Here is a 13,283-nt window from a genome sequence, read left to right as displayed (position 1 = left end):
CAGTGAACAAACACCATTTTCTGTTGATTGTTTGCTTTGTAGAAGGCTGGGCAACATGCATGGCCATTCAAAAGCTGCTGCTGTGACAGCAGGTAAGAAAGGGACATCTTACATCTAGACCACCAGATTTTTTGATCTCCCTGCACACCTGGACCCTTGCATAACAGCAGCATATCCTGAAGCCTGGACTGCATCTCCAATACCTGTCCAGGGCAATTCTGCAGTCAGTGTGCTGGTATGGATTCAAGAGACCAAGGGAAAAATGTGAGACATAAAGGAAATTTTCTATTTTCTATGAAACAACTAGATAAATATACTGCTTGAGTGTCAAGATCTGAAATGAAATTTTAGGTCAGGGGCAATAGTCTCTAAAGATCTCTCTTGTTTAAAAAAAGGAACTAATGGATAGTTGTTTCTCAACCTCCCAAGTGCTATCTGCACAGTGACAGGAGTGGTTTTCTGTCTCCTCAATTGCACATTATCTGTAGAGGGCAGAGTGAAAGTAGACCCCTTCCAAACAGGCATCACAATCTGAATCTAGATTCATTTCTCGTAAGTCTCATTCACTATGTTAAGTTAAGAAACAGAGGAAATAATCTTTCAGATTTACTTATTTTATGTACAAACTGGCCAGATTCTACCATTACTTCAAACAAAAGCTTTTTTTTTGGCCTTTGCACAGAGAAAGAAGCTTTTTTCTTGTTTCATAACTAAAACAGAATCTGAAGAAAATTAAACCAAGGATTGTGCTATGAAAATAGAATTTATATTGTTTTCAGTTGCACTTTTAAATACAAAATAAAATATAAAATTTTATATGAAGTGTATAAAAAACCTGACTTGTGGTACAACCAGTATAAACACCTGATTTGCAGCAAGTGAGGACTACCCAGAAAAAGATTTTAACTGAACTAAAATGATTATGCTTTGCTCTATTCATTGATTAACAAGATTTATACCTTGCTGGATATCCAAAGCTTAGATAGAAAATGCAATGTCTCTTTAATTGATATGTTCTTTGTACAAGTGTCAGCTGGAATGGTACCATGAAACCAGACCCTGCTTAAAGAGAGTGACTGAATGCCTGAGTCACTGATTTGGGACACCTTGATAATATCTGGATATATTAACTGCCTTTATGACTGAGAATTCCTGGTATACCCTTAGTTTAACAAGTAATTGTACCCATTCCTTGCCAGGCTGAGCATTGCAGTAGAGGATACCAGTATTAGGTCATGACATATTAATAGCAACTTAATATTGAACTTAGGAACTTACTCAACATAATAAGTGCCATAAATGGGATCATCAATTTTCTCCCAGCCATATGGAAGCTCTGAAAAACAAAGAGTTAATCCCTCTCAGTATATACAGTACAGAATGCAAAGACTTCTACTAACAAAATTGTGGATCTTTGCTGGGTGTTGAGGGAAATAATAGTGAAATTATTTAGCAAAGCCAAACCATGAACACACCCCGTGGCAGCCACAAGTAGTAGTAGCTTGGAAATTTGCATGTACAACCAACTCTTAGCTTCTAGAGCAACACATTTTTGTTGAACTTCTTTATTGTTCCAGCCAACAATTGTAGCACATCTTGTGTGACATCACTGACAGAGGAAGTGAGGGCATTCTATTTTCATTAATAAAACACACAAAAAATGAATTTGATTTTTGAGCTTTTTTTCTTAGGAATCCTGGAAAAGTTGGTCTAGAAGGAATGAAAAGAGTTTGTCTCCTGCCATATAAGTACAGTTAGTACGCTGAAATGTTTGCATTATTCTTCTTACTGGGACAGCAATTCCACAATCTCCAATGGCATCCTGTTCCAAAGGGAAGTTATATATAAGGAACACAGGAGCACAGAACAGTAGATGAAAGTACAAACCAAAACAAGATATTGTAGCATCCTCTGGACATAAAGCTAACTATATTTTTCAGAGAGAGAGATCCCTAAAACATTCTAGTCTTAAAAATGAAACTGTTGCAAATATTAATTCAACAATCTTGAAAATCAACCTGCATTCATTTATAACCAAACTGCCATATATTCATGTACATCGATACTTATTTTATTATCACTGACACTGAATGCTTAAAAAAATATTATACTGCCAACAGAATTTCCTCTTGTGTTTAAAAGGCACCAGACAGAGGCAACAAGCATTTCAGTTGACATGAACAGAGTAAAAACTTTAGCACCAAGTGGTGACATGGATGGAGGAAATTCACAAAGGGGTGGGCATTCCCCTTATGAACAGGTATTGATCTCTGTGCAGTTAAAGACTATGACACAATGTATGGGGAGTGGTGCTGAGATTCTAAGAGAAAATTTGACTCTGGAACTCCTTATCTCAGATTTTTTTTTTTCCCTTTTAAATTCTGTCATACTATTTTAAATTGACTCCTTGGAGACAATGAGTACTGAACTAGACAGAATAGAACTGATGTATCTCCCATTGAACAGTCATTACACTGGTCATAAAGAAGTACTCCTGGAGGACTTGAGCTTTTTCTTACTTTTTCACTGACAATATGAATAAACAATTATTAACTTGCTCAAAGGGGCAAATAGGAAAGTAAAGCCTGAGTGGCAAAAGGAAGGCTAAAGGATTAAAAGGCCATGTTAACCTCTTGTTACTTCTCCTTTAAATGCATCTGTAGCAGCTGATCCTTTCTTGAATGAAACTGTTTAGATTGCTGTGAACTTCATGTCACATTGCCCCCAGGGGATGTTTCTGCTCAGCCTCTTCCAGTCCTGCAGTGAAGGATACAACCCTCTGCAGGAGACAGGCAGATGAGGAAACTCCAAATTACCTTTTTTTTTAAACAGAAGGCTTAATGTTGATACTCAATTTTTCCTATTATTCTTAGAATATTGTTAGTTTTGAAATCTTCCTAAGTCCACATTCTGAACTCCTTTTGTCAGGGTTATTTTGTTATTGTCTTTTCATAGGAATAAGGCAGCATAAGTTATTCAATCTGGTCTTGGAATTACAGAATAGTTGATGTTGGAAGGGAACTTTGGAGGTTGTCTAGCCCAAACCCTCTGCTCAAGGCAGGGTCAGCCAGATCAGATTGTTCAGGACCATCTTCAGTCAGCACTTGAATATATCCAAGGATGGAGACTCCACAACCTTTCTGTGTGACTCAGCCTGTGTCCTTCTGCCTCCTGTCCTGTTACCAGACACGACTGCCAAGAGCCTGGTTCTGTCCTTGCACCTCCCCTCATGTATTTATTTAGACTGAGAACATCTCCTTTGAACCCTAATTTCTTCAGGCTAAACAATCCCAGGTTCAGGTCCCAGGTCTCTCATCCTTTCCTCCTAGGAGGGATGCTCCAATCCTTAATAGTCATAGTGGCCATTCACTGGACTCTCTTCTTTATGTCCATGTCTGTGCTATAGTGGGAGGCCTGGATGCAGCTCCAGCTGTGCCTCACCTGTGCTGAGCAGAGGGGCAGGATCATTTCCTTGGTCTGCTGGTGCTGATGCTCTGCCAAGTGCAGCCCAGGAGGCTGCTGACCTACATTGTTGCAGGGACACATCACTGGCATGTCAAGGCTCTAAGCATTAGAAAGCCCTGATGATGCTCTTTGCAGATCTTAGAACTTGAGTAAAACAAGGTGAATCACCCTACAACAGCTCTCGCAAAATCCTCTGTATCTTGGGACAAGATTGTGTAGTGTAATCCATAAATATTCAAAAAGAAATCAGCTGATGCACAAATCCTGTACTGCCCCTACAGAAAGTTTCATTGCCAACTCATGCATGATAAGCAAGGCAAAAATCTGCTATGAAATATTATGCTCTTACCAAACACTATGATACAGGATGAATATAAAATATTAGCTTAAATACTATTAGTACATTTTATTTTCATGTAACCTTGCACAGTTTTCTTCTGCTAATGAACTTCCTGCTGCTTTCATATCTGTCCATCTAAAATTATATTTCTGTAAAGAAAACTCAGACAGGTACCAGTAAGACCTGTACACATAAAAGTAAACACAAACACACCACCACCAAATACATGCACACACAGGTGTGCACAGGCTCCTCTCCCAAAGTCCATTAGTAGATGCATTTTTTCAAAGTATGAAAAAAATAAATAAACAAGGAGAAATTTTGTCCAATTTTGAAAGTGAGTATTTTTATGTAAGTATATCCAGTATAAGAATACAGATGCAGATAACATATTTAATTTTACATATTTATAAAAATCTGAAATAATTGAGGATTCACTATTAACCTAATGACTTATTTTTTCCTAAGGTAATATTTCATTGTACTTATCAACTGGCACAACTATTGAGAAGGAAAAACAAAAATTCCATTTTCTAGTGTAAAAGTCTGTAAAAATTCAATGTATTTGACACACTAAGGAGAACCCACTATTAAATGCATGGATTGAACGACTGATTATTTAACATCATAAGACAGCCATGGGTTCAGAAGAAAGAAAAACAAGATTACCTTTGTGTACCATAATACACCCCATGTAAGGTTATGCTCTGATTTTATTATTCCATTCAAGATTCGCCCTATAAGCTGTGTTTAATTAAAATTCTGTGTTGACCAGTAAAACAGAATTGCTAGAGCACAAACCCCAGGCCCCTGCCTGTTGAGAATGGCAAATAAGATTAGTGGAGTGTAGTTTACTACAGAGCTTCTCTAAGAAGAATCTTCTGCTACATTAGCTTTCAGGAGCACTGTGATTATTTTTCATTAGATTAAATTGTGGCATCTATTCCATTTTTCACTCTTGAAATGAAAGATTAAAGGACAGAAATACTTTACTGCTTTATAAAACAGGAAGCTTAGCATTTGCCAGATTAGGGGTGAGGACATTGCAGTTTCTCCTTTTGATTTCACTGTACCCAGGGATGATCATTAGGGATGAAAGTGAACATTAAATATTTGTAAAAGAGAATTGTTGTACAAGACTAGTGAAGGAGATTGCTAATGGATGTGAATAGGGAAAGGAGCTACATCTTTCAGCTGATATTCATTTGGTAGTATCAGCATGCTCATTTCTGTGCAATTTTTACAAGCACTGGTTCATGGGTACTGTGCTATAGTATGACAGACATCTTCATCTTTAGGAATTCAAGACTTCTACCACTCTTGTCCTCCAAGTCTGTAGACTGCTGAAGGCTTTCTCTCTATAGAAGGAAAAAAAATTTAAAAATCCTTTTTATTTTTAAATCTTAAATATCTAACAGCCTCCTATCATCCAGTGCAGAGTCTGTTCAGGAATATTTATAAAATAATATTTTAAAAATCAGTAATAGTTTGTGCAGTGATTGGCAATGCTGACACCATGAGTGGATGTAAGGGTGCTGGACAGTCTCTATGGCATATTTATATCCTCCAGATTTTGCAATGCATGCTTTATTCCTTACAAGAGAAGCAGCATCTAGCCAACACCAGTCATCCAAAACAACCTTTGCTCAGTAACCATCTGGGAGAGCTTTTAATTCCGAATTGCCTTCCTAAAAGTTAAATGCCCAGTGATAATGAAAGTCAGAAGAAAAGAAAGCAAAAAAGCAAGAAAAAAGGAAAGAAAAAAAGAAAGAAAGGGAAAAGAGGAAAGACTAATATCAATTTGAGCAGGTTGCTTTAATAATCAATAGTAGTGCCTTCTCATCACAGACTGCTTATGCTAATGGTGCAGATGCTCTTATTCTGTCTTCTGAAAGCTGTTGCATTTCAGAATGATTTTTAATGGTGCCACTTAACATTCTCTAGGGATGGAGGAAAGTGTACATTTTGGATCTTGATGTGCCAAGATGAAAAAGCATAATACCAAGCCTGGAGATTAATTTTTCTGAAGTTTATAATTTACTGAGTTAAAGAGAGTCATAAAAACTTCTCAAGGTTTCAGAACAACAGACAGCATTGTGTCATTACCCCACTGACAGACTGGAAAGAAAGATGATAGCATATTCAGCTGCAAATCAAAATATTTGTTTAGTTCAAAGGAATATAACATGAGAGAGAAAAAAATAATATAATGCCTGCTGTTATTGAAAATACTGTCAATGAGTGTGTGGAAGCTGTGGAGGTCAACACAAGTTTGGTTCACCTGCCTTGTTAACACTGAGGCAGAGGCCAGGAATCATTTTCTAACCTATATAGAAGATTTTTCAGAAAAAAAAACACTGTATCTTCCCACTCAAAAGCCTGTGTTTTTTTTTTCATCTCTTGCTTTCTCTCTTATCTTTTCTTTATCCCTGTTTCAAATTCAGTTTTGCCTTTTCAGGTCAGTTACCTACTGGAAAGGGTATCAAAAGAGTTGGAATAAAAGTTAAAAGCATGCAGCCCCACAATCCAGTGCAGTGGCACAATCTTCCAGTTCTTCTAAGAGATACAGTATTTGCAAATATTTATCTCTAAGTCTAAACCAGTGTTCCTCACTGCATGGCTTACAAAAAACTCCCATTGCTTGTAATACCCTAAGGCACAGCACACAGGTTCCCAGGGGGTGAATGCTGCTCCAGGCAGGCTGTGCTGCTCCCTCAGGAGCTCAGGGTTAGAGATATTTGTTTGGATGCTTTTGTTTGTGCAAGTCCACATTGTCCAGATGATACATGAAACACATTGTGGCTGTGCTGCTGCTCCTGAAACCTCTGATACAGGCTGCCATGAGGAAAGAGAGGATAACACTACCCAGTGAAAATCAAGACTTCACCTACTACCCCCATACCTATATGAATTTTTCTAGGTCACCTATCTGCATTCCATCTGGAGCTCAAAAACTGAACCAAATCAACAGGTACATGCTATGGTAACACCGAGTGGGTGGGGAGAGAAAAGAATTAAATGAAAATGGAAGCTGAATTGTTCACTCTCTCAATGAAAATAACAACAAAGGTAGGACTGACAATTCCACCTTCCCAGAAAAACCCAAACTGACTATTCCTTTCATGGAAGATCTGGAAAACCTAGTGAATGTACCACCTCCAAGTCAAGCCATAAAAGTTCAATTTCAGTGAAACTCGTGTTCTCCAACTGCCATTCTCATCAGCAAACTTCACAGAATCATGACTGTTTAAGTTCTGTCTGCAATCAAAAAACATTCATGTGCAATTTATTCTCACAAATAAAATGTCATTATGCAAAATTTCTCCTTGCAGAATGGAAGTAAATGTGTAAGTAATACATTTATAAATGCATCTTCTTCCTTCTGTGCAGCTTATTGTGACATGCTACATCCTTAATTATGTAGAACATAGATTACTTAATATTGCTATAAATTCAATAATATTTTTTCCCAGCGTTGTTACCAAGTGAAATATTGGCAGCAGTGGTGACATTTTTTAACATTAGGTTCTTGATTCCTCTGACATGAAGAACTGTGCAATGCTAATTAAGATTTGCATTAATAGTGACAAAGTGTTAAATGAATTACTAGTATTTTGTTTTGGTTTTGTTTTGGGGTTTCTTTGTTTGCTTGTTTTTTGTTTTGTTTTGTTTTGTTTTTATTTAATCTATGAAAGGCTTGTTAGCTTTTCAGTCAAATAAAAATTAAAACCTCCAATCAAGTAGAAATAAATAAGGGGGAAATAACTTACATGTTGTGAACTTAGGTAGATTACTGTAGGCAGTGCCTGAGGTTGTTTCCTTAATAAAGGTTTAATAAGGAACTCAGTACTTAATAGGCAAGTGGGCAATAAGCTGGTCAAAAGTACTTTCCATGGGCCTTTTCAAGAGAAAGCCAAGAGTTTCTCTTAAAAGATTTCAAACAAATTGCAAAATCCTGTTTTCCATGTAGTTATAAAGAATAGATTTGAGGAAAGCGGAAACATTGAAAAAAAGATTATTAAAATGTTACAATTTTTTTCATCATATCTTGTTACCCTTTTATCTTGTTCTTGTCCTTACTCCTGCATTAGTTGTGCCATGTACCTGCTTCATATTACAGAACTTCTGTGGAGAGAGAAGCATAAACCAGCTCCTTGCTGATCTCAAAGTTCCCACTAAAGTGACCAGCATGTTGCTGGGGAAACAGAGATGTCTCACATTTTAGCTACAAGTTCTTGCTCAGAAGCCTGGATAGGAATGCATCCAGGCTTCCTTGGAATACTAAAGCAGCAGTGTGCCTTCGCTTCCAAGAAGAGCATGGTAAAATTTCTGAATTCTGCGTCGAATGATGCTCCACCTCATTTTTAATATAACAAAGGGTACACATAAGCAGAGTCACAGCTCAGAGCTTTAAACTAGCTGACATGGGCACTGCTAGGAGTGAAGTTCCTTCAGGATGAGGGACATTTCTGCAAATGCCGACTCGCTGGAGAAGCCTGACCTGTGCCCTGGTGGGCTTCGTGCCCACGAGCCCAGGTGGCCCTTCCAGCTGGTGCAAGGTTGTGAGAAACAGCTGCTCACTTTGAAAATTTAAAAATGTTTATTAAACCTTGACAAAAATACAACAAAAGGACTAAATGAGGAAAAATTCACAGTGCTGGGAACTGATCTCATGGATACCACGTGGCTGGTTCATCCTCAAGCTGGATGCTCAGTCTTTTATACCCCTGGGGGTTGCATCCACCAGCCCTGGCCCCTCCCAAAGTCTGTCAGTCAGCTCTTCTTTGCCATTTGGAAACTGCTTTGTAACTGGTTTGGAGGTCAGGTGTTGCCATGCCACACCCCCTAAGCACCAAGCTTTTCCATTCCCAACTGCCCCATGCAAGGGACACATGTACAGCCTTCTCTTTTACCTGTCCTAGACAACCCTGGTTGTTTGATGGCAACAATACAGGGGGGGAAAGGGAACTATGGGGAGAACAGAGGCCATCTAAACTACAATAACATAACTGTACATCACTAAAGCGTCTCTTAATATTCACACAATATTCCAGAGAGCCAATCATCTCATTATCCATCTATAACAAGGTTCAGCCAGGCTAAATGGGGCTTGGAGCAACCTGGTCTAGGGAAAGGCATCCCTGTGGCAGGGGGGTTGCAATCAGATGATCTGGCACTGCCCCACTCATTTTGCCTGCAGAAGAGGAGCCCTAAGTACATCAACTGCACACTGCATTATCAGTTTGTATTCCTGAAGTTCAGCGGATTTGCCTCATGCCACATAGACCTGCAATGTGGAAGATTTTGCCTTTGAAACTGATTTTATTAACCCAGCTGTTTTATGCTATATTTTTTAGACTTTGAAAAAAAAAAAAAAACCAGACTGAAAAGAAACACTCTGTTTGATCTTTTGGATGTTCAAATCTTTCAGTGCTTTATCTCATTACTGACTGTATCGATCCAGCCTTGTTGCAAACCAATGTTTTCTATCTAACAAATGCATGATGTCATGGAGTTAGGCTTTTCTTCTATTTGCTTTCCAGTCTCTTACTTTATATTCATTGTGTTCTTGTTATAGGTTCAACTGCATACCCTGTAAATTTGTGGAGTTCCTGAATTTACTGTTGTTATAAAACCTTAACCCTCAAATTTGGTTACTGACCTAAAAAGATCCATATAAAAGTATGTATCTACTAATAGTGCAGGCCAGATTTTATGGGAGGCTGCCAGGTATTTAGTCACTCAAATTCAACAACTTTAGTTACCTGTTCACCACTTAACCTCTAGTCTTACAAATTAAAACATTTATAATTGTGTAACAAACCCAAATGGCACATTTCAGTGCTATTTTCAGTGCCTTTATTAAGGGGGAAACAGAAACACCCTCAGCCTTTGCTCACAGGGTAAGTGCCCCTGCCCTTGCCTGTCTTGGTTGCCCTCTGCTGAACTCCTATGTATCATAGGGCCCAAAAACTGGGTTCAGAATTACAGATGCAATCTAACAAATCAGTTCCCAGCCTGTACTGTTGCAAGATTTTGTTTCTACCTAAGTGTAGAGCTCTGCGCCTGTCCTTGTTGAAATTGGCAAGGTTTCTGCTGGGCCAGTCCAGCAGCCTGGCTAGGTCCCAGTGCAGCCACGCCCTTGGCCATGTTGATGGGTGCAAAGCTGACTTTGTTTCCTCCTTCAGACTGTACCTAGACTCTTCATCAGCCAGATGTTCAGGAGACCTCCATACAGCCATGCTGCTCCTGCGCATGGAGGAAGACACTTTTCCCTCATCTTTTCTAAACCTCTTTCCTGGTCAAATGTTATTTTGCCTTGTTTCTGAAGGATTTTTAAAATAATAACACTGAACTTTAATTAAAATTTCAATCAACATTAGAAAACATTTGTTTCATGACTCTCTTTTTCTCACTGGGCCTTGGGAGTCTCAAGTCAATGTTTCAAAATAAATCACATAGAATAATGCTGTCTGGCTTTCTGGTGGCTTTTTTCTGCCTTGTTATTACAACAAATGACAATTACTTGATTTTATTTGACAGGACAGTGGTGGAAATGGATAGATGTATTATATAAGGAAACAGAAAAATATAGCATCTGTAGTGATAATGTAAAAAAAAAAAATAAAATAGCCAAGTAATAATTTGAATGCTTACAATGAACTGATTATCTGTGGGTGGTCTACAAATAAAAAGCTATCCTGTCAAGACTGTAAAATTTCAAAGGCACATTACTTATTTGTGATGAGCTGCAACTGCCTCAGAGTCACCAGATGACCTTGGATAGAAATCTGAGAGGAGGTTAAATAAACTAGAGCTGTGATCAAGTACAAGGCATCTTATATTTCTGTGTTTTATAAAGTGGCCAGTGAAGTTCTATACAATCAGATAGAAGAATCCTCCTCGAGGTGCTTTCTATATGATCTGTTTCCATGACTACCATGCTTTTTAATAACATGTTTTTACAGTTCTGAACTTGGCTGCATATACATAATGCAGATACAGTAGTTGTTTAAGTAGTATTTGATGAAATAGATAAATCAATATAATTGATGAGAGAGATTACATTGCACTGGGGAAAATTCATGTTAACACTGTACCTGCTGAAGCAGCAATTCTTCATTTATACTACTGAAATAAGATCAGAGGCTGTTTTTTTCCTCTCAGTGGCATCATTGCCTTGTTCAGGGTGAAAACTTTAAAGGCCCATTTTTTTATTACTTTTTGCTTTGCTGTACAATCAATAAAAATCTGCTTTGGTTGCATGGAACTGCTTTCTGAAACCTCTTGTTATAACTTATTCATTGTTATGCATTAGTGATATTTATGGGGACACTCACTCCATACTTTAAACATTATGTTAAAAAATCCCTTGGCATTTGAGTGACAAGGAAATATATATGAATTCACAAGCTTATTTTTCTTTATTTGAATTGTAATGCCATCTGCCAAAACTCACTCTCAGTATGGTTCTGTGGCAGCCTCAGGAAGGAACTTTGCATGAGAAACAAGTGTGTGGTCCTTTGTTAATGTAGCAGACACAATTTGCTTGCATTCATGAGGGCACTTTGCAATTTCAGTGTTGAATTAATACATCTATTTGTGTCAATGACAAACTAATCAGCTTTCTAAGTCACTTTTCCTTCAATAGTTTTAGCTGTAGGAGATAATACAATAAAGATCTAGCAATGTTTTCTTCAGGTTACTCAGTCATGGCTGCCTTTATCATAAACATCAGCCCAGAGAGATGAGGCATCTGACTTTCACTTTACTGATACATGCAAGTTTGGAATCAGCAACTGATCTACTTAATTCCAACAGAAAGTAACCTTTTCCCCAGTGTATGCCCTGGCATGGGTATTTTAGAAATTGGTTATTTAAATGAAATTGATTAATTTTAATCCCATTTTATGGTTGAAGTAAAATTTCCAAACTGAAGCTGTACCAAATCAGTGGCAGAAGAAACAAATTTCAATTTGATTTCCTCATTTTCTGCCAGTCTTTTAATCTCTGCTCTTTACTGTACTCCAGTCCCTTCAGCTTGTTAAATATCAAGGTCACTACAAGTTCTTTAAATAAAAGAGACTTCCAGACTGCTTCTGCTACAACTATCCCAAAAGCTGTATGGTCTGCCACAAAGGTACTACAGAATATAGGAACAAAAACCACAAACATTAAACAGATCTCCCACTGCAGTATTTCACTTCAGCCTAGCTTTGCCTAACTATTTTTTGCTTTTCTAATTCTTCTGTAAACCAGCATAGAAGTGATCAGATAAAGGCCTACAAAGACGCATCTTTTACAGACTGACCTAGTGACACTTGATGGAATTTTTTTGAGGGTTTCTTCCTATGGCTCAGGATAAAAATTCAGAGTGATTAGGCTGGGTCCCCTCAATGTCAACACATTTAGAAAGCCCAGTAAGAAAGGCAGCAGCATGACCTTACTGTGTGCAGCCTCAGTTACTTACAAAAATGCATGGATGAGGGCTAGAAAGATAATATAAAAACTGCTGTTCAACCAAGGCTGTCCCTAAAGCGCTAGAAAAGAGTCTGAGTACATCAGACAAACAAACTGCAGAAATTGCAAGCAGAAGAAATGATAAGATTGATTTTGTTGTCATTGTGTGTAACTATGAATAGCTGTTTAATAACCAGGGAAGAGCAAATAAGTACAGAACAGATCAACTTTTCCTGGCTGATTATGTTTCTTTTCAGTCATTTGCAGTCTTCATGAAACTTAATAAACTGTACTGACCATCTGCAGACAGAACTCAGAGGAAGAAAATTTATTGAGACTTCTGTATTGGACAGGTGTAGAGACTATTGTCTTAAAGGCAAGCAGAGTTGGAAGGGACTTGATTTTACACCTCTCTTGATAGGCACTCTACTGATACATAAAGTAATGGTGAAATTATCAGCCATAGCTTTCAGATGCAGGAGAATGGGAAAAGATCATGTTTCTTTATAATTTATGATATATCCACTGAGTGCACTTTCCAAGAGCTAGTTATGTTTTTCCTTAGCAACCTTCAATTATTTTGAGCAAAATGTTATATACCTACTGAATATGGGTGCTCAGTTCCTAAGTTTGCCTTTTGGGCTGAGCTACAGTGAAGACTTGTGGATTTAAACTAGTGATTACATTCTTCCTCAAACTGTATTTAGGTGCTTGCATTTCACAGGCTTGGTTAACATCTGGTTCACTGCTCTGTGCTCACAGAAAAGATGATTTTTGTACCATGAGAAAAAAAATTAAGCCTCAAATCTTTTATCAGAAGCCTTAAAAATGCAGGGAACTGAATGCTACATGTATTTTAGGTGCATATTTGTCTCTGCTCCACTGACAAAAATAGTTGTGCAAGTGCCATGTTTGTAAACTGCTTGGGTTGGAACACTTCTAACACCTGTGGCAATGGCAGGCTCTGCCAGCCTCAGAGTACACAGTGAAATGACAAAAATGTATTAGCTTTCCACTT

The 13,283-nt window shown here is 37.9% G+C and overlaps 1 protein-coding gene across 2 annotated transcripts in view; it reads right to left on the bottom strand.

Annotated features, from left to right (window-relative positions):
* Window positions 1–13,283, bottom strand: part of MAGI2 (membrane associated guanylate kinase, WW and PDZ domain containing 2) — a 699,256-nt gene that overhangs the window by 154,330 nt on the left and 531,643 nt on the right. For both annotated transcript variants that reach the window (XM_030238194.2, XM_030238195.2), the window contains exon 7: window positions 1,279–1,336. In XM_030238194.2, the coding sequence (XP_030094054.1) occupies window positions 1,279–1,336 (58 nt within the window). The remainder of the gene's footprint in view (window positions 1–1,278; window positions 1,337–13,283) is intronic.

Source organism: Serinus canaria, chromosome 1A (assembly GCF_022539315.1).
Source record: "Serinus canaria isolate serCan28SL12 chromosome 1A, serCan2020, whole genome shotgun sequence".
NCBI lineage: Eukaryota > Metazoa > Chordata > Aves > Passeriformes > Fringillidae > Serinus > Serinus canaria.
This window is presented reverse-complemented; position numbering and strand designations above follow the sequence as displayed.